Here is a 22,045-nt window from a genome sequence, read left to right as displayed (position 1 = left end):
AAAAGGGGGGAAATGGCAAAACAGCAGAACAAGGAGGCTAAGGAGATCAGGATCAGCTGTGCACCGGACTTCTTAGGTTGTTTGACTACTGCTGCATAAGCCAGATGTGACCCAGCTAGGATAAAGCTGTACACACTGTGCTTAAATTTGGTGTTGGACTTTCAGTCTCTACCTTGTCCACAGTAGGATATTTCCTTCAATCCATCCTAAACTATCATGCAAAAGCATCTGGTTAGTTTTCTTTTCCAACATCTATTCTTCTGAGCAGAGAGGACTTGAAAGGTAAACATATTTTGATGACAATGATGAGGAGCTTCAGCAATTACTCCATTAAAAAAAAAAAAATTATATGGTTTTGCAATGGAAAAAGCAGCTTTCTGTAAAACTGATCTACCAATTGAAGAAATGCCTTCTCTAAAACACATGGAAAATTCATCAGCCCAATTAAAAAGCATGCAAAATGCTTTTGTACAATGAACTATTACAGGAACATACCAAAACCCATAAACCTACAGCCCCTCAGAAGCTGCCTGTCCTGCTCAGTCTGGACTATGTTACTGCACCATACAAAGGTGCTCTCACTCCACATGAAGAAGGTCAACCACAGAGAGGTGCATTTGCTTGGTGCAGGTGATCCAGGTCAGACAGTCCTCAATTTTAATGCTCTAGGACCATGAGGACGGAAAGACAGTTATTTAGGGTGCTCCATGCAGACCAGAGACCAATAGATTTCTATAGCATCTCCTAGACATGATACACTACTCCTTTCTCTAATATTCCCAAATTTATCTGGGACTACTTCTACTTCTCTCCACCTGAATAAGTGAATGACAATTTATAGTAAGCAGCTTTTGGGCTGAGTTCCACAGCTGTAAAAATTACAGAAGTGGAGCCATGTGACATGAAAACACATTCCCTGCATGTACATGGCAGAAATCTTACAAAACTCTCTCAGTGAAGACGGGAATAAATGATTATGTTAGTGTTACCAATAAGTGCTGTCACTGCAAAAATGGGGATTCCCTTCTCCCTGAAATCATTATGACTCACAAGAAAACAATATACTTTTTGAGCTAAAACACATGATCAGATTCACTCCATGGACATTGACTAAGCCCATGTTTACAAAGCAAAATCACCATTTCCCTGATGGGAGATGATTAGTTTTTAGGAAACAATCTATGGACTCTTTTATTTAATTCAGCAAATGATGGTAAGTTCTCATGCGTAAGCAGACATCCTTCTTTGGAGGAATTTTTCTTGGGGAAATTTTGTCACTGATGATACAGGGCAAAAAAATTTTCTCTCCACTTGGAAAGCTTGAATTTTTGGCCACTAAAAAAGCTTTTCATGTTATTCCCCATGAGCAGAATTTGCCCTACACAGAGGAAATGCCTTTCCTCTGCTTTTGAAAGTCCAGGAATTAATTTACTTCCTCATTGTTATTGAAAACGGCCATGATCTTTGAACAGACATAAAATGTAATCAACCTCTTAACATACAAGATAATGAAACCTATTCAATACTTAACACTTTTGAGGTAAAATCCCACTGAAATTGTTTGGCTGAGGATGTGCCAAATGAGATTAAATCCCACACCTATACCAGTTATTCTAAAACAGGATTTACAGTAAGCACTGGGGGTACCAGACCCCTTACACAATTCTGTTCTCTTTGATGAAATCAAAGCAGTCCCTTCCTGAAAGGGGTGTCGTGCATCTAGCAGCAGTTATGGGGCTGACACAGAAACCACAGATGAATCTCAACAGCCTGTGTTATTGAGGATGTCAGATTAGACAATTACAAACATAAAAAGCTGGTCAGAAGCATTCACCATATACTGTAGAAATTGATATTTCTTGGCTATTTCTCCACATTTTGATGAATTGGGGGAAATCACAAAAAATTCACAGGGAAAAGATTGACATGCTTCATGCTGTATGATTCATGACTAAAGATTACCTTCACATGGTCACTTTTTATTCACTTAGAACTTCCCACATAATTCCATTGCTAAGAGCTGCTGAGAAGAGGTGTTTCCATCTTGAGAGAAAATGTTACCAGAAGTTCTCCCATATTAGCAAGGAATGATAGAGTCACTCATTCATGTATTCACCAAGCACATGGAAATTAACCGCAATTTAAAAGAGCTTTACTGATTTTAAAGTGTGCATGGTTGGCTTAATAAATAGAAACATACATAAGATAATGTTACTGGAAATATCTAAAATAAATGAGAATGGGTTGCAGTGAATTTTTTACCATTCATGTTATCCAAACTGCATATTTTTAGGGAGAAAATAAAAACTTCTAGCGAGACTAGAGCTCACTGGGAAAAGAGCACAGGATGCTAAAGACCTGAAAGACTGGCAATTCTGCTGAAGTGCAGGCTGTTCTATCTAAGAAAATTTGACTGACTGTGCTGTATGTTGAAATTGTTCGAGCAATAGAGGAGAGAGGAGTAAGGGCTTTAATTACGAGAGCAGGCATTCATTAGCTGCATTCCCTGACTCTTCCCACCCACTCCCAGAGGGTATAGCTCTGTGCTAAATGCTTACTTCATACCTAAAGTTAAAACTGCTTATGTAATCTCATCAGATGGGAATATAGAAAGGAAAACAATAGTAGTTCCTGCTGGACTTCAGATGAGGCATTGTCTTTAGCTGTTTGTTAACCATTTGCTGACTCACAGATGCTGAAGTGCAGGCTGAAGCAAACAGCTCCAAAATCTAGACTCCGCTTTAGGGTCCCCTGCTGTGGTGTGCGCTGTACATTTAGGCAGCACAGCCTAAATGTCCTAGCCTAAACATCAAGGTAAAGGCTCAAATGAGTGGGCTTGCCCTACCTAAACCCAGCCATTCTCTCTGCGCATTAAGGCAGGCAGTTTTGGAAAGAGAAGACCATCCCTGTGCATAACCCATCCCTCTGCAGTGTTATCTGTGCAGTGCTTTATGCTTACAACCCTCAACCTGAATCAAAGACCGTTAAGAGAGTCACAGGTCACAGTTAAGTGAAGTCTGCTACACTTGGATGGTAACCTTGAAGCATGGACCACACTGTAAATGTCCATGGTAAATAACTATGTGTCTAGGTACAGCAAACACAAAGCAAGAAAAAACTCCATCCTAAAGAGTTTGTAGTGAAAATTAAACAAACAAGATACAAAAAAGAGTGAGGCAAGAAACATCCTTACACTTACTGTCCAACTGAGAAACTGAGGTACTAGAATGCTAAGCCACAGCCCCAGATCCCACATGAAAACTGTGGCAAAGTACGGGCTGGAAAAATATCAGGAACAACAGACCCTGTTTCTACACTCTTTCTTAGGCATCTTCTCAACCACTGCGAGAAACATGGCACTGAGCTCCATGGGCCTTTGTTTTGGCTTACTGCTGCGGTTCTTATTTTCTTCAATTTAGCCACAAGCCCTGTCTGAGCCTGCTCCAAAATCCACTGAAAGCACTTTGCTCTCCTAGGCAAAAATAATGTTGGTCTTCTGGTTATTACTTGCTGGGGACTTACTGAAATTCTCTATATAGTACATTGCAGAAGGACAGCAATGCTGGTCTGGGCTGCTATCTCAAACGTCGCTATACATAGCTATATGTCTCTGACCGTGAGGCTTAACCCAGTATGTACAGATATCAGAGGAATGTACGAAAGATAAAAATCGATTCAGAAAGATACTATCATTACCACTGCAACCTTTTCACACATTTCATAGACTCTCCCAAAACAGCGCTAAAAGTCATTCCGAGATTTCAGCTTGCCTGTTACCTCCGCACCAGGAGGTAAGCATGGTTAAGGCCAATCTGGAGTATGGTTAATGCCATACTTAACCCTCTTCTAGCTAATACAACCTGTTCTTAAAAATGTTTGCCTCCATAGGTCATTTATCACAATGTTTCACCAGCCTTAGAGAATATTATTCTTAACATTTAAGTGTTCAACTCAACAAAAGGGGCTAAGGCAAGATCTAAAGTTTCAACTTCTTTGGAACCCACTGCAATTCCAGCTCTGTACTTCTAACATCTCTACCACAGATACTAAAAAGAAGAAGAAAATGAGAAGGAGAAAAAAAAAAAAAAAGAAAAAGCAGAAAAAGCAGAGGGAGCCTTGGCCCAGTGGCATAAATAAGAACCCCTACTCCCACAATACCCTGGTAAAAATCTCCCAGGGAATGTAATAATTCAGATGAGTGTAATGGAAAATTTACAAAAACAGTTCAGCTTTTGATGTCTAAGTGGCAGAGATGAGTTTGGGTATTTTTTTTCTTACCATCACTACTTGATTCAGTAGTAAGCACCAGTTTTCCGTCTGATAGATGTTTAAGGGATTTTCCTCCCTCTTTCTCCTCTGCACCGACAAGCTCTTCTCATCACTTCTCCATCAGGAAAAGAAGCAACAAAAGGGCTCCTGGAAGACAGAAGTGCTGAACTCAAGCATGACCTCAAGCACTGCTATTGCAATAGAAGGGATTTCCCTTCTATGATTCTTTTCCTCCCTTCTAGATGAATCACACCTCTTACAGAATTACCTGATATTAAAAGTCCTGCCAAATGATTGAGCTATGAAAGTCTGAATGTTACTATCCATAAATACTATCATAGCCATCATCCTATGATGGAATATTGTATGAGTACTGTCTTGACAATGGGTCTTTCCAAATGCAATCTCTGAAACACTTGGTGATGGTGTTATGAACACTCTGAGGTCTTGGTTTAATTCAGTAAGCATGAGTTCCTCCTTCCTGAACAGTAAAAAGAAGTGAAATAATTAAAATAATTTAGAGATGCAGAGCTGAATGAGACCCTGACAGATTTATTCTTCTTCCCAAGTAGAATAAAGAATTGTTATTGATTGATGTGAATGAAACTGATTACTTAAATATCCTCCAAAGATGGATATTATGTAGCTTCCCTAGACAGCCTGCTCCAGGGTTAAACAAACTTTACCACTTATAAGGGTGGTTTTTTTTACCCTGGTGCCTAACCAGAATCTAGATAGCTGCAACTTAAAGTATTTCTTATCCTGTCCTCAATGGCAAGGAGAACTTCCCCCTTCCCTCAAGAGATATAGATATGTATATATACATAAAAATGTGTGTGTGTGTATATAGGCATGTGTGTCTACACACACACTTCAAAGAATAAAATTTTCCTTGCCCTTATATATATGTATATATGTTTATATTCTGTCAAATATAAACATTATATCATAAATGGTGGGATAAAATACGGGCTATAATTACAAGACATAGAGGTAAATCAGAAAAGACAAATGTATGTATATTCATACATTCTATAATTATTGATGTTGATGTTTTTAATGTATTCCTGTATTGCCTAGGAGATCCACTTGACAAGACAGAACTTCATTCTGTGCTGTGCAAACTCAGATCAAATGCATTCCTGCCATCTTGCTCAGACCTGTATGATAAACATCAGCCTTAGCCACGTGCAATCAACTTTCAGTTTATCAAGGTGTAAATAGTAATTATGAATATTCAAATGTGCTTACCATTTAGAAAAAAAGTAAGAATAAGCTGTTGCCTTTTTAGGTTTTCCAGGGGCTCAGCACCTCCCTCATAAGCTCGCAGCTAATACCTGCAGAACTATTAGTCCCCTTACTCACACTTATTTTCCTTTCCTTCTTCTTGTAAGTGAAAACCAGAACAGGCTAGGACCACTTGTTAATTTATTTGCTGCAGTTCTGTGAGCAAAGCAGGGTGTAAGTCAGCTCATTTTTCCCTACCTCCTATCTTCGCTCCTCAATCCCACTCCACCGTGAAACTGTCCATCACTTCAGACACTCTGCATAAAACTCTCTGAGGGACACTTCACATCACAGGAGAGAAGTGCTTTGGATAAAAATAAATATAGATAGATAGATAGATAAATAGATAGATGGAATCAGATCACTTCAGTAATCCAGTACCTCAGCTCACATGAGGGGATGAGGGGACAGGGAAAAATGTCCAGGAGCAGGGAATGACAAGATGCTAAAGGAAACGTACATTGGGCAAATCACACCGCAGACACTGCCCTAGTTATGCAAGTAATCTCTTGGGCCCAGGTCCCTCAGGCATCCAGCCTGGATCTCGGCCATCCCTCAGGCCATCAGTCCTTAAGTGCAGAGCCTTCCCACCCAGCTACTACTTCCCAAGGCAGCAGAGAGGCACCCCCAAAAAATCACCCACAGAAATCATCAAAACAATTCTCTGGAAGGAGAGGAGCAACAAAATAACAGAGGGGATTATTCTTTTTCCAGCCACATCCCTGACTTCTTTTGAACAAAGGCAGAGGAAGGCTGTGCAGAGCCAGACACAGGCCTGTAGACCTGGGGCAGAGCAAGCTGCCATGTAACCACAGCGTGTGACACCAGCACACCAGATGAGCCAAGTGCTGCTACTGGATGCAAGGTGAGGGAGATTAAGGCTGAACTCTTAACAAAATCCACCTGTTTTCTGAAGGAGTCAAGATTTAAGACCTGATTTCAAGGTGTGGAGCAACCCTAGTTTCTCGTCAAGCTGGTGGGAGCAGTGGATCCTCTGGAACTGGCTGAAGTCCATCATCTGTGAGGATAAAGTCTTTTAAGACTGCAAGAAAATTTGTTGCATTGTACTTAATTTCTGGGTGTTTCACTTACATATTCAAAACTGTATTTCATTTCATGTTGTAAGGCTGGTGAGCAAGGAACTGCTCTTTTTCCAGTGTAAACTCCATCCATAAGTAATATTTACAGGCCTTAAGCGTTGGGTTTTTTTCAATGAGTGTTTCCATTGCACAGATTTTAGGATACTGTTCAAAGGTGTAAATTAATTAATTACAACCATTAAGTTTAATGATTCCTGTGAACTGCTAGCCATGGCCAAGAGTTTACAAACACACACTGACACTAAGATCTCCTTGGCTCGGTAACTTTCAGCCAAAGCTCTGCCTCCTGGCTGCAACCACCTTACCTTGAGCGGGGCTGGATTAAAGCGCAGTAACACCTGCCCAGAATGCCGGCACACGGACGGAGTTATGGGATTACATGTATCAGCCTAACCTCTAATTAAATGAATGAAGTCACTTGTGGTTACTTCAAATACAAAGCCAAAACTGTGAGGCAGATGCATGCTAAATAAAAATATTTGCTTGGGTTAAAAAACAGCCTGGAAGAGCAATAGCTTCCAACAGGACAGGCTCCCTTGCCATCCCGTTGGGATGTTAGCTGCAGGGGCGTGGGCACCTACACCCCAAGACCTTTCTGCATGGGCGAGGAGCCCCGTAGGCCCCTTGCCCTTGTCACGCGTGGAAGAGGACGAGGTAACGGCTGCGGGGCAGCCAGCGCCTCTCGCTGCTGATGCTGCTGGCGGTGCCCCGGCAGCGCGGGGTACAGCCAGGGCGCTGCCCCGAGCTCCGGGCACGGCACCACCGGCCGCGGCTGCAGCACGACTCCACGGTGCCCCAGGCACCCTCCGCACCGCCGCGGCGGTGCCAGGGCGATGCCGTGCAGCGGAACACCGAGCCGTTCCGGTCCCAGCCACCCGAGCCGCGGCTGGCCGCCGATAACGGGGCTGGCCCAGCAGCCGAGCGAGGCCTGCGGGACGGGATGCGCACCCCCTCCGGGGGATGCGGTGGGGGGCTCGGAATAAGGAGGGAAAACCTCCGCGCCTGGCCCCCGAAGGGCCCGCCGGCGAGTCACGGCGGAGGGGGCGGCGGGGCTGCCAGCCGGGACAGGACCGGGCCCGGCGGCGCCCCCTGGCGGCGGCCGGGGCGCGCGGCGGCGGTTGTCACATGTCGGAAAGTCCCCGGCGCTGCCGGTGGAAATCCCCGGTGGGGTTTTTTTTGTTGTGTATTTTCTTTTTTTTTTTTTTTTTTCCTCCCGGGCGCTGAAACAGAAAGGGAAAAAAAAACAAGAGGTTTGGCTCAGCCCTTCATTCCGCGGCGGCGGCGGCGGCGGCAGCAGCTCCGGCGGGCAGAGGGCGGCGGAGGGAAGGGAGTCCCGGCCCGGCGGGGGTTGATGGCTCCCGCGCTCGGCTGCGTCCCACCGCCCCGGCCCCGCTGCTGAGCAGGAGTCACCGGCAGCACCGACCGGAGAAGGAGCCCGCCGGCGGGGAGGTGAGCGCCAGGCGGCGGGGAGGGCACGGCGGGGCGGCCGACCCCCGGAGCGGCTTCATCCCCGCCCTGCCGTTTGCAGGAGGGCGCCGGGGACAGCGGGCGGGCCCGGCGGCGGGGCTCGGTCGCGTTCCGCCCGGCACCGGAGCGGTCAGCGCTGCGGGGGGGGCGTGCGCCGGCGGCGTGCCCCCTGCTCGGTGGCGCGGCCCGGGCTCGGCGGCTCCGGCCCCCGCGGGCTGCTGGGCTGGCGCAGGGCGCCGCCGCGGCGGGGCAGTCGCTGCCGGCTCCCCCCGCAGAGCTGGCAGGGGCAGGAGCGGCCGCCGTCCCGCTGTGCGTGCGCTTGCTTCCAGCAGAGCAGTGAGTCGGGGGGCTGAGCCGTGTAGTCCGGTCCTGTGGTGTGTAAAACACCCTCGGTCCCCATCTTCTTCCTTGGTGAACGGTGATAATACGCTTAGTTCCGTACCGACCGCTCAACGACTCAAATACAGAAATCTGTAGGTGCTGACGGTGTGTTAAGCGTGTTTGGTTTAGCAGTCTTAGCACTTTGGAAGAGGGTTCGTTATTGCTGGTTTTCAGACAGAGGACAGAAAATTAAAATACTTTATGAAACCACTGTCAGACCTCAGAACAGCGCTCAGCTTTCCAGAGCCCGGCATCCTCAGCATTCCCTGTGCAGAAAGCTCGATGCCTCGGAGAGCTATTTAATCATGGTTTACAACTGTTCTTTTCTGGGCATTTGTAGTAATTACATGTAAAAAGGTTCTAGTAGTGTGGCGTACAGTAAAGCAAGGTACAGTGTAAAGTCATAAATTGTAGCTGAGTTTTCTGACCTTTAACTCGGGCTTAGGTGGCTATGAAGTTGTCTGTTTCATCACATTTTTTGTGAAAATAAGGGTTGCTCAGCTTTTGCCTTGATCGACATTTAATGACCGTAAATAGCATAGGCAGTGATTTCCATGTGTGAAGGGGAAAATATGCCTGTAGAATAGAATATTGAATAACATAGTTTCAGTGAACGCTTCTGTAAACTCAGCAGGTTTTGTAACTTCAAGCTGGAAATAACCATCTCAAGGGTCTGTGCCGGTAGTGCTTAATCATGTCATCAGTCTTTATTCATGTAAAAAAAAATCCCATTGACTCAACAGCTCTACTTACATAAGTAAGGAATTCAATATTTTGGTTATCTTAGAGCAAAGTATAGCAGTGGTCATTAAACAGATTAGTAAGGGGTTGTTTATATTTCATTTCTTAAATCATCTATACATTTAAATTTAGGATTACACAATGTAAAACTATATTTATGGAGGGAGTGGATGAGAATATGTGTTATTTCCATTTTAAGGCTCTATGTTGGTGTGGGAATGATAAGAATATGCCACCTCAATTAGCTACAGGAAGGCTTTTCCACATGTTGCGAGGTGTGACAGCTCTGAGCCCTGTCCCCAAGATGCTTACAGGAGCAGGAGAAACAGTGTCAATGATATTGCCCTGACTGAGCAGAGAGGACTTTGCAGCATCTTGTGTTTCACCGGCCTCTGTTTAGGCCTTGACAAGACATCCACTGAATCTCTCCATCAGCTGCTTCTCAGAGAGGTTATAGAGGGCAGCTTTTGGCAGCAGGAGCTGAGGTCCCCTCTTACCACGGCAGGGTCCTTTTCCAGTGCTCCGGCTGGGCGGCTGGAGGTGGATGTCGCCAATGGAAGTGTCTGGCTGAGGAGGAGAGAGCAGCTGGCTCCCCATAGGAAAGGGCATGCTGAGGTCCTTATGTGCAAGAGGGGTCTTCTGCCTCCACAGATCTGGAAGTATCTTCCTGGGCAGTCTGTCAGCTTGTAGTCATCCTTCCTCTCTCAGGCCTTCCATACTTTCATCTCCATGAGAAAATTGCCTAACAGTTGCATAAACCAGTTTTCAGTTGCCTCTGTACCTGGCAAGGTATATATCGAGGCTTTGATATATACTTATGGCTTGATATTTGTCCCTAGATTCATAATCACAATGGTGGGCTCTCCTAATGTGACCAGCGGTATTCTAAACTTGTTAGGCATGCATGCCTTTCTTTGTCTAAACAGAATTTTTGCTTTGTTTTTAAACACAGCAATAGTGTACGTGGACAGCACGTAGAGTCTCTTCACATAGAAATAGGTTGTTGGTGGTGTTACTGTTGTGCACGAGAGTTTTGAGGGATGTGAGCCCTATGTTTAGCTCTAGTGAGCCACAAAGTTAGTGTGCTCTGAATGAGTATTTCAGAGAGTGTAGACAGTTTGAGGTTATGGGGGTTTTTTTGTTCTTCCTGCTGTAGCCCATGGGGCCAGAGATACTGAAGAAAGGGATGCAGGGCAGCAAACATTACATGTCCCACTGTGGAAAAACATTGTGGTTTTTGAGCCAAGTGGAAATGCTTTTTCAGCTATGTTGACTTACCGCTGAGTAATAGCAGCACTGCAGTCTGCACCCCCACATGTGGCACAAGGACCTGTGTGCAGTAGATCTAGTGCTCACAAAATATAAGGAGTCTCAGAAAGAGTAGCATAAGTCTTTCCTTGAGTGCTTGCTCTACAACAAATCCGTCATTTGCCATCTTCGGCCACCGTAAGTATGGGACACATACTAGCATGGCATGTAATTCCTGGGGCTCTTTTTGTACTGTACCAAGCATCACTTCTCAGAATGTATGGGCTGCAGAAATCTGAAATGGTCATTACCTGCTTTTTTTTTGGCATATCATCAAAACGAGCTTGAAACACGCCGAAAGTTCAGCAAGTTCATATGGGATTACACTGTGCAATTATCAATTAGCCAAGTTTCCAGGATAATTTTCCCTTCCCTTGATCTTGACTGCTTTTATCCTTACTTTGATTTAAATGTTGCTTTTGTTCTGAACAAGGATGCAGTTTCCTTAGTAATGAATAAATTCTCTTTAATATCTCAGTAAATTATTGGAATAAGCTAGTCAGTGTCTATATCTGAGTAATGCAGAGAGGCTAATGGATATGAGCTTTAAAAAACATCATCTATAAAGGCTCAGTGGATAGCATCCACTCTGCTCATTTTAGGCAAAACTGCAGCCAGAATCCTGCCCCTGAAGGTGCCTTCTCAATCTCTGCAGAAGTGTTAATAATGGTGTGATGCACAGACTCTAACATGCCAGTAAAAGGATTCTTTTCATTTCAGATGTTTTCTAGAAACATGTCTGGCCAACACATCCTTCCTCAAGCTTTGTATCAGAGCAATATGCTGAAAGCCATGAAGATTAGAGAGAGGACACCTGAAGATCTGGTCAACCCCCCAAGTGGAATAATTCACCACTTCAGGACTATGCACAGATACACAATAGAAATGTTCAGAATGTGCCAGTTTTGTCCTCAGTTTCGGGAAACACTTCAGAAGGCTCTGACTGACCAGGCCACCCAGACTTCGCTGGAGCGCCAGAGGAAGCTCAACTGGTGCATGGAAGTTCGGAGGCTTGTCCCTTTGAAGACTAATGGTAAGTTATGAGCAAGCCTTTGCACTTGGCGTTAAAATTGGGAATATGAATGTACCACCTTTATTATAGTATCTGAGTTCACATTACTGAAACAACTGCATGGCTTTTAAAATGTGATGCCTTTCAGTCTTAGTTTTGTAAGCTAAAATTCTTTCCATGTGATGTACTGACCTGAGGCTGTAGCAGATGCCTGCCCATATCATGGTATTATGAATAGCCTGAAAATTTCACAGGTATCTTCATAATATCGGTAACATGTGGCACATCAGAGTAAAACACCAGGAGAGAAACCTGACTTGCAACCCATCGCCTTTCTGTGAACCTGACTCTGCTATGCATCGGCTGTCTTGTCGGAAGTGCTGAATGGCCCTTAATGCCGGGCTAGATGAGACTTCAGATGCTTTGAGTGACAGGGATGCATTCCCGTGTACATATAGCAGAAGTTAATATCCTGGCATAAGCCCTGCTGTTGTGGCTGGCAGGCAAGGTCCTCTTCCTGATCCATCTTTAAAAGTGGTGCCAGCAGGAGTGTCCTGGGCATGGAGCCTCAGGGAACTTGACTGCACTGGCCCTGGACTCAGCACCTCGCACCCAGCCATCTCCCTCATCCTCAGCTACCTGCTGTGGTTTGCCAGCTCTTGCCTTCCCTCTGGTCAGGGCTCACCAGTAACTCCCGTGTGCGTGCCTGACAGCCGTCTTTGTGCAACACACAATTTGCAGCGTCCTTTTCTTTCATGTATCAGTGCTGGTTTTAGAACTTGGCTTTTGGGTTACTTTGTGTGTATTGCATCAAGTGCTGTAAATGAAAAGGTGCAGCAGTAGTGCAAAGATTTCCTGAATAGGTTACACGTGTCCACAGTCTTGAGCAGGAAACTTTTGCACGTGACTGTAAGAGTTGCTGGGCGTTTCACGTTCAGTGGGGGAAAGATTTGGTAATGGCTATATGACTTATGGTCACGCAGCTGCAGACTTGAACTCGGGATTCCCTACAGCACAGATTACCCAAAAAAAGCAAGGTAGACTGGGACAGTGAGGACTCCAAGAACATGGAAAATACATAGCCTTTGCTCAAGGGGCAGATCATGGTGGTTATAGAAGCAGTGGGTGTGGTGGACCTGCAACCTTGTTGAAGTCCTTGTATGATGTTCTGTGGATGCTTCTTTTCATTATCTGCTTATACACACACATACAAACGTTGTCCTTATCTCCCTCATCCACACACTTCCCATCCCAAATTCTACCATTTTTGTCAGTCTGATTGTACACCGCTGTGTTGTGCAAAAGCCATAAAAATAGCACCGCTGTGTAGTTGTCACTGCCTTGACCTAGAAAAGTCTGATCCTAATGTCCATCTCTAAGTGTCATAGAGGCACTGACCTTCTGGTGGGCTTTTGTGGGCTGCCTCTGTACTGGCATAAAATTCACATGACTAATTAGGCTGTGCATGGAGATCTGGTAATCTTGAACTTCCAGAAGGACTGAAGTTGCAGCTAGGGCAGGCAGCACTTCACAGGTACTAGGAAGGTAACATCAATCCAAGTGTTGCATCTTCAGAACTTCACCCCAAGAGATACATTCTTAATAGGTTTACTAGACGAATGGACAACATGCATGATTTTTGCCCAGGGCAAAGAGCAATGGTTTTGGAATCTCACCTCCTGTCCATGAGAGTCCTGCAGGGATTAACACTGCCTGGACAGGCTCTTGTTGCTGACAACGCTATATTCAATAACTGTGACCTCTTGTGTTGTCTCATGACTGTCAGCCAGTGTTACAAACGGGAGCAATGTGGGCTTGGATCCCATCCACGTGCAGGCGTACCAATATACAAGATGCTGAAATACTAAGGCAGGTTGGGGTCAGGCAAAACAGGTGCTTGGTTTGCTATTCCCCTGTACCTTGCACAGCCAGTGAACTCTGCTGCAGTTCAGTGCTTTAGGGTCATGAAGTGCATGAGTAGGAGTAGCTTTGGGAACCTGTGGTTTATGCAAATAGTCACAGTGAGGGACCTTTGCAGGAGAAAGAGGGTAGATGGGACTGAAGAAGGGGATACCTGAAAGAAGGGACAGAAGCCTGGAGAAGCCCTGTATTACCCCAGAAAAAAACACATCTGGGTTTTTTTCTCACATGTGGCACGAAGAATATTTTTTAAAGCACTTAGCCCATAGATGTGGGGTGAATATATTAGTTCTTTCAGTCAGTGGTGGGCTTTCTTCAGAAAATTCTGGGTTTTTTTCTCATGAAGGTTGTAATTATTGAAAACAGAGAAAGTATCTCCTATAGGATCTTGTGATGTATATTTTACCTAATATGTATGTGAGTTTGTGGAGTGGTGGTGTTTTTTTAATTTAAAAAAGCCCTTTTGAATCACCACACATTTCTTTGCAGACGTGCGAATGGGAGGATAGAAGGAAAGCAGTAGGAGGTATAAAAATTGAAACTGTTGTAAAAAAGAAAAAAAAATAAAATTCCAGCATCTATTGGCTGTAGAGATTTCACTTGTGTAATGAATGGGCATTCATTCCAGCTCGCCCAGCCACACCCCCCCGGGAAAGTCCGAGGGAGGCTTCGCTGCTCAGCTCTGCACGCTGCAGAACAAAAAGTACAACTGTTGCTCAATTGCTAGTCAAACGGTGCGGGGGAATTCCAAGTGCTGTGTAAGGAATTTTGGCCAGCGCCTCTCAATAAAGAACTGAAAGTGAGCTCTCAGAGAGAGGAGGGGGGGAAAAATATCTTATCTTTACTCTAGATTTTGCAAAGGGAAAATTTTAATGGGATTTGTATGTCATCTTTGTTGGTCAGAAGGAAACCCAGTCAGTTTTTGTGTCTTATATGTTGTTCCCTGATTTTTGAGCTCAAGCAAGCAGCCTGCAGACTTGGAGTAAGCTTTGCAAGACAGCATTCAGAAATGAGAAGGCAGTTGGAGGAACCTGATGTGCACCGAGTCCATAACAATTTATGAAGTGTTCAGATTTCAAACGATATCTTTTTCAGGACCTGGGGTCTGTTGTAGATTTTTCTCTGCAGTTTCATAGGAAAAGTAGCAAAAGTGTTCACAAATGTTGTGTAATTGAGCTCATAATGCATGTGGCAGACTGGGTTTAAGCTTTTTGTGGGGGTTCTTTGGGTGGGGTTTTTTTCCACATGAGGAAAATCTAGTAGCTTTACCATGGCTGATGTCCTCGATTCCAAGGAAAATGCTGTGGTTTCTTAGTATTGGGTGAATCTCTTTACCACTGTAGTAAACACGACCAGTTTTGAATCTGAGGCTATGACAGTAATGGTTCTTGATGACTCCCTTTCAGGGGAGACATCCCCTTTTGAAAAAGATGGCTCAAGATAGAATTTGAAACCCAGCTGCAGGCATATTTTGTCACACCTTTTAATTAAGTTAGTTAACTCCTCTGATTCTCAGTTTCTTCCTCTGTGAAATTGCAGAACGTTGCTTTCCTTCCTACCTTTAAAGAGGGCTTTTTCAATGCAAGGAGAGCGTCTAAATGAAAATCAAATCATTATGGGTTTCATTTATTTAGTTTTAATGTTGTGTTTTATGAAACAGCCTTCTAAGTAAAATATTTAACAGCCCAGCATACTATCAGTTCCAAGAGGAAGGCAAGAGGTGTTCCTATGATTGCTTTACATAAATCACGTACTCTTCCCTTTCTGTCTCTCTTTTATTACAATTCCTCTATCCAGCACAGCCAAGTGCCAAGCCTTTCAATGCAGTGCTCAGCAGGGGATGTGAGGCTTGGTGCTACCATAGGATTTTCTTAGCGGTTTTCATTATCTCTACCCTGTGCCATCAGGTGTATATTTGTATAAACACTGATAAGGGAGATTTACATGTTCTTTTGTAATTTTAAGATGACTTTGTTGTGTTCAAAAGCTATTTCAACTGTTTGACATTTGCAGTTGACCCCAAAATTTAGTTCATGAGATCAGGTAAAGCTAAGTAAGATAGATAAGGGGCATTGATGAATGACAGCTTTACACTAATGGGTAAAGAGACAAAACTAGTAGAGAGAGGACTTTCTTCCTTTCTGTCTCTGAGCAGACAGCTCATAGCTGTGATCTCCTTGTTAAAACCCTTCTCTCTGAGGCTTAGAGAAGAACGTAAGTCATATGCATACCACAGTGTAATTCTACATCCTGCACGGTTGTGGGGTTTTATTTAAGTAGCCATTTACAAATAATGTACTCTGTCTTTTTCTGTAGGTGATGGAAATTGCCTCATGCATGCTGCATCACAGTACATGTGGGGTATTGAGGATATTGATCTCGTCTTAAGAAAAACATTGTTTAGCGCGCTCAGGGAGATTGACACACGGAACTTCAAGCTCCGCTGGCAGCGGGAGGCTATTAAATCCCAGGAGTTTGTACAAACGGGACTTCATTATGACACCCGGGTAAGATGGCCTGAGGGAATGGTGCTGTTTTCTCAGTGCTTGTCAGTGTTGCCTTGCTGATTTTGTTTGCTTTTTGGCTTCATGGATTCCACTGTTAGTGGAGAGAAGAAATAGTCTTCCTTTGGAGGAAATGGGAAAATGTGATTATTCTGAGTCCTGCTGTGCAGCAGTTGGTTCCTGACCTCCATGGCTTTGAACCATTGCTGATGGATGTTTCTTTCCTCAGAACTGGGAGGAGGAGTGGGAATACCTCATTGAAATGACCTCCCCAGAAACATCTGGGGCTCGAAACAGGCTTCCATATAATGCACTGGAAGAAATCCACATCTTCATCCTTGCTAACATCCTCAGAAGGCCAGTCATTGTCCTTGCAGGTGAGTTGCCTAGCCAGTTATCTCACCATGTTTCTCTGTGCTGTGTTAGTGATATTACTTCAATAATTGTTTTCAGGTAGATGCGTTTCAGAATGGGGTATTTTCAGCAATTGTTCTAAAACACACAGAGTATGTTTTCTCTTGCCTGTAGCACATGCTTATTGGTGTTTATCTGTGGGTTTTTTCCCTTCCTTATGCAGATAAAGTGGTGAGAAGTTTAGAGTCAGGCTCCAGTTTTTCTCCTCTGAATGTTGGTGGTGTTTACTTGCCCCTCCTTTGGCCAGCTGAAGAATGCTACAGATACCCAATTGTGCTCGGCTACGACAACATGCATTTTACACCACTAGTGACTCTGAAGGACAGCGGGCCAGGTACTTTTCAAGCACCTTGTTTGGTATTTATGTAGCTTCTTCAATATCATCATGCTTATAAAGCATTTAAAATATAATCTGGTTTAGATTTGCATCTTTAAAGTTAAAAAAAATGTAAAAGATTCCTTTGAAATATGTTCTTAAAATTTGAGTCTGTAAATCTGAATAGAAACTAAAGGTTGCCTTCAAAATGCTGGTTGAAAGTAGAGTGCAACTCGCTTGCAGGCTGGAATCAGTCAGCAGGTGGCCTCTGCTTCATTGTGTTCTGGCCTCCTTTCCACACCTCATGATAAGAGAAAAAACTTTGAAGGACATGGTCTCACAGCAGTGTGCTGCTGCCTGGCAGGGATAATGAAATATATACATTGCCAGTTTTAAAGCATCTCTTCTGAATGGATAGCAGTTTTGTAGATTCAGCTTAGGGCATCATCCCATAGAAAGGTATAGCGAAGTAAGATCTACAGTGCTGCCTACACTGAGAAGAAAATTGATATGGGGACATTAAAACGCCTGTGGGACTGTGGGATGGAGCTGGGCTTGTGATCGGATGAGTCTGCATCCTCCCCCGATGGCAGTGTTTAGAAACCGGTTGCTCTGGTCAGCCATTCCTGTCTCTTTCCAAAATTCAGCAGCAGCGGTGACATCTCAGTATGTTGCATCTTGCGGTTACTCCTGCCTGGTAAAAAAAAATATATATGCTAATCTGTCTTGTTTCCCCACAGAAATCCGGGCTGTCCCTCTGGTCACCAGTGAACGAGGCAGATTTGAGGATTTGAGTGTGCACTTTCTGACAGACACAGAAGAGAGGGAGAAAGAGCAGCTGCTAAAAGACTACTTGATAGTGATAGAAATTCCAGTGCAAGGCTGGGATCATGGTACAACTCATCTAATTAATGCTGCAAAGTGAGTTTCATTCCTGTTTCTTCAGAGTTGCCTTGTGTATGGAGGTGGGAGAAGCCAGGCAGCTCAGTGTGTTTCTTTGTTCTTTCCTTTCTTCTACAGTAGCACATGCGTTTGCCCCCTGAAATATGGAATATTGGCATTACTGTTGACATGCTTTGATACGGTTATGAGCTCAGACCAGAGTCAAATTTAAAGGCAAAAATGTCTTCAGACTTAGCAGACTGAAACTAGTATTTTAGAAGAGTAAACCCAATGGATTAGCTTCACTGACTTTTAGATTACACATGAGGGTTGTGGAAAAACAGTTAAGCCCAGGAACTAGTTACACCAAACTCTTGCGCTTTATGTAAGGTCACGTTGCATAAAGGGCAGTTGGTGCAATTTTGGCTGCCCTAGGGAAAAGTACTTGGCAGTATGTTCTTAGCGCTGATGCCTTGACACCCTGGGCTGTTGCAGTGCAGCAGTAGGCAGGCTGCTGTGGCTACTGGAGAAAACAGCATCTGTGCTCGTCCCTTTGATGGTGATGGTTGAGTATCAGCAATGTGCAGGGGGCAGCTGACAGCACCCATCGGATTCTTGCATTTAGGGGATGCTGACAGCTGTGTCCACTCGGCCCATTCATGAGTGTGGGAGGGAAGCAACTCCCTGTATCCTCTGTCTTTGCTTCCATTGCCCCACAGGGAGGTATTTTTATGCTGTTGGACAGTTCTGCTTTAGGAGCCTTGAAAATTGAAGTCCCCCGACACAAAGGAGATATGCATACATAAAGAGTAGCAATCAAGCTTCCCTAGTCCCACCACACAGATGTGTTCTGGAGCGTTACCAGTAACGCTAGCTCTTCATCCTACCAGCTGTGTGTAGTAGGATGTGGTAGAGCTCCAGTGTGGGGTTTTCCCTGCGGTCAGGGGCAGAGTAGGGATGGTGTGATGGATGCTAGTGTTACACACACCACACCGAAGCCCTGTGGTTTGTCTGAAGAATTCTGCTGGTAGATACAGACCCAACAGGGCAAAACCAGGAACAGATTTCATGATAAACTGTATCATGAAATGCTACACCCACTGTAGAAAAAGCTTATTCTTAGCACGGGCTGGTGAGGTATGGGGTCTTCCACTCTTACCTCTGCTCAGCTGGGCCCTGGTCTTCAGAGGAATTCAGGATTTGGGGGACTTTTCACTTCTGAGAGATTATCCACGTTCTTCATGCAAACAGCCCTCAGACAGAAAACCCTCATCTAGAAAATCCTTTTAAGAATATCTCTGTTTAGCATTGTGTCAGACCATTTCTTTAGATGTGAAAGTCTCCATTTGACATCACTGAACACCTGCTTTTAAAATTATTTCCATTTACAACAACAGTTTAACATCCTGGATCTTCTAGCTGAGTAATATGGATGTGCATTAAATCTGCATTTCCTCCCCACATTGTATTTGTATTTGCCTCCACCCCCACCATCTGCCCTTCTCAACCACTGATGCAATCTTCCCTTTTTGGCTGTCAGGTTAGATGAAGGCAACCTGCCCAAAGAAATAAACCTCGTGGAAGATTACTTTCAGCTGGTACAGCATGAGTACAAGAAATGGCAGGAAAACACTGAACCTGCTAGAAGAGAGACCTGCTCCAGGAACAGACAGGAACTGTCTTTTTCCCAGCTCTCCCTCCTACAGGTGAAATGTGAAACACCAAACTGCCCTTTCTACATGTCTGTGAACACCCAGCCCTACTGCCACGAGTGCTTTGAGCGACGGTCCCAAGGAAGCAAAGGAAGAAAGCAGACCTCCAAAGCAGCACCTGAGAAACTGAAGGCAGCTGGGTCAGGCTCCTCCCGTGGGGATGTCTGCGAACCTGGGGGATGGACGTCCGAAGGGCCTGTAACAGGGCCTCGCTCCGCACCTCCAACTGCTCCGAGCCTTTTCCTATACAGCGAGACTACGGCTATGAAATGCAGGACACCAGACTGCCCCTTTACACTGAACGTGCAACACAATGGGCTTTGCGAACGCTGCTACAACTCCAGACAGCTTGGTCCTTCCAACAATTTGGGTGACCAGAGATGTTTAGACTATGCCACGTGCAAGGTATGCTGTCAGAAGGCCAACAGGACCTTCAACGGCATATGCAGCACTTGCTTCAAAAGGTCTACAGAGCTCCCCTCAAATGCCAGCCGTGCTTTCCCACCCGTGTGCCACCAGAGATCAACATCTGATCCATCTCAGATCTCACAGAGCCTCCTCCAGCACTCCTGCCATCCCAACAGCCGCGGCGAGGAGCCCCTGCCACCAGCACTGCCTCCTGAGGAGAAGAGGGGAGGTAACCTCTGCAGGAAACCAGGCTGCAAGTTTTTTGGGACATCGCAAAATGAGGGCTTTTGCACGCTGTGTTTCTTTGAGTACAGGGAGAACCACGGTAAGTGGAGACGGGGTGAGCTTTGGCACGCTTTGGCTGCAGGTTGGCTTCCTCGAGCTATGAAACTCTGTGTGCGCTGGGGGTGTGTGCGCTGGGGGTGTGTGCACTGGGGGTGTGTGCGCTGGGTGTGCGCTGGGAGTGTGTGCACTGGGTGTGCGCGCTGGGTGTGTGCGCGCTGGGGGTGTGCGCGCTGGGTGTGTGCGCGCTGGGTGTGTGCGCGCTGGGTGTGTGCGCGCTGGGTGTGTGCGCGCTGGGTGTGTGCGCGCTGGGGGTGTGTGCGCTGGGTGTGCGCGCTGGGTGCTAAGAGGGCAGGGGTGATGGAAACGGTGTGGAGCAGAAGCAGCAGCATGAGCAAAAGGTGCTCTTTTTGGCCATTATCCCGTAAAGGGGCACACAGTAACCATGTGGGAAGTCTGTGAAATCTCTTATAAAACTTCACATCAGCTTTCATGGAAGCAGAACTAGCTCAAGAGGGGCTGGGTTCTGATCCCTTCCCACCACCCACTGCAGTAATGCTTTGATATGAATTTCCTTCACAGCTAGAAAGTTGTAAGGGTCAGTGAGGGAAATGCTACTGTATTGTTGACACTGAGGAAAATGCTATGGTATTGATGGTACTGAAAACCATTTATGTTAGCAAGGCTTTTAAAAAGCTTGGGATGAATTTGAGGATCTGTATCTGTTCTGGGTGTAACAGGTATAACGCTTGAGTCACTGCTGAAGTCACCTTGATAAGCAGAGCAAGTAGAAGTTGACTGTCGATCATGTGCTTGTACTTTGGAGTAACTTAGGAGTGTATTGTTATAATCTACCTTGAAATCTTTCTCAGTAATGTCATTTGTGGGTGTGCAACGTGTATTTTTAAAGGCGGGCCTTCAAAAAGGTAACAGTCTGTGAATAAATCACAGCATGAGATCTTCATCTTTCATGCTACTGCCCTGTTTCACAGGCAAAGAGCCCTTGGGTATTGAGGGTGAAGGGCACGTCTAAGAGAGTTACTGTTTATCTTTCAAGACTTCTTCGTTGCTGACAGATGTGCCAATAGAAACATACAAAAGTAGAACGGTTTGAGTCAGAAAGGACCTTTGAAGATCATCTAATCTAAGCCCCCTGATGTGGGCAGGGACATCCAGTGCTGCACATTCCACATACTTGAAAATTAAGGAACCTCTATGCCAGCTTGCAATAGCTGATTTTCCAGCATTGTTCACAATGAAAATTTTTTCCTTCTGATTGTGGAATACATAAAATTGCTTCATGAGACTAAAAAGCGTAAGGCACTTTTTCCCATTAAGCTCTGTGCCACTGTACTTCCACTACTTCATGCGTCTGAAATCGGGGAGGACAAAAGGGAAATGTCAGGGTAGTTGCAGATGACATGCTGAAGGCAAAGGTGGAATTCCTCTTGACTTCAGTGGGATCCAGTTTTCCCACTGAGGGCAAGTTTTTTTCCAGAAATCATCGGTTCCTACAACTTCTGGTATGAAAATCAAACTGTATTAGCTATGTATTATATATGTAACATGGAGGAAAGTGCATAAACTGAGGGAGTCTCAGGACTGGCAAAGCTCCATGTTTGAGGCTAGTATAATTTTTTTTGTTGTTGTTATTCTTTCTGTTTAAACTGGGGACCTCTTTATAGTTGTTTTGGGTCATCAGATCTATTGGGCACATTCAGACTCCCCCTGTCCTTACTCTGCATTACAGACAGCGTTTTGCTACGTCACCAGAGGAGGTCTCAGAGGAAGTCCTCAGCGGCGGGTCAGCCGGGGACCTCCGCAGCTGCCTTCCGTAACACTGTGTCCTGCCAGCGGCAGGACTGTGGCACCCTGGGCAGCACAATGCTCGAGGGGTACTGCCAGAACTGCTTCATTAAAGCCCAGAACCAGCGATTTCAGGAAGCCAGGAGGACAGAAGAACAGCTGGTGAGACAGCCAGAAGTAAGTGTGAACTTCTCAAAATCTTCCACTTGTTTAGCACTGCATTTTTTTCTCTTGTG

At 45.1% G+C, this 22,045-nt stretch overlaps 1 protein-coding gene across 1 annotated transcript in view; it reads left to right on the top strand.

Moving 5' to 3' along the window:
• The window catches only part of TNFAIP3 (TNF alpha induced protein 3), a 31,915-nt gene that overhangs the window by 7,514 nt on the left and 2,356 nt on the right, over positions 1-22,045 (top strand). The window contains exons 3-10 of the mRNA XM_080390130.1: positions 6,271-8,105; positions 11,274-11,586; positions 15,802-15,992; positions 16,219-16,366; positions 16,567-16,737; positions 17,460-17,640; positions 19,142-20,046; positions 21,754-21,986. Of these exons, the coding sequence (XP_080246256.1) occupies positions 11,274-11,586; positions 15,802-15,992; positions 16,219-16,366; positions 16,567-16,737; positions 17,460-17,640; positions 19,142-20,046; positions 21,754-21,986 (2,142 nt within the window). The 5' untranslated portion in view covers positions 6,271-8,105. The remainder of the gene's footprint in view (positions 1-6,270; positions 8,106-11,273; positions 11,587-15,801; positions 15,993-16,218; positions 16,367-16,566; positions 16,738-17,459; positions 17,641-19,141; positions 20,047-21,753; positions 21,987-22,045) is intronic.

The sequence above is a fragment of the Falco punctatus genome, assembly GCF_963210335.1.
Source record: "Falco punctatus genome assembly, chromosome: 5".
NCBI classification, from domain to species: domain Eukaryota; kingdom Metazoa; phylum Chordata; class Aves; order Falconiformes; family Falconidae; genus Falco; species Falco punctatus.
The sequence above is the reverse complement of the archived record's forward strand: the minus strand, read 5'-3'. Positions and strand labels throughout refer to the sequence as shown.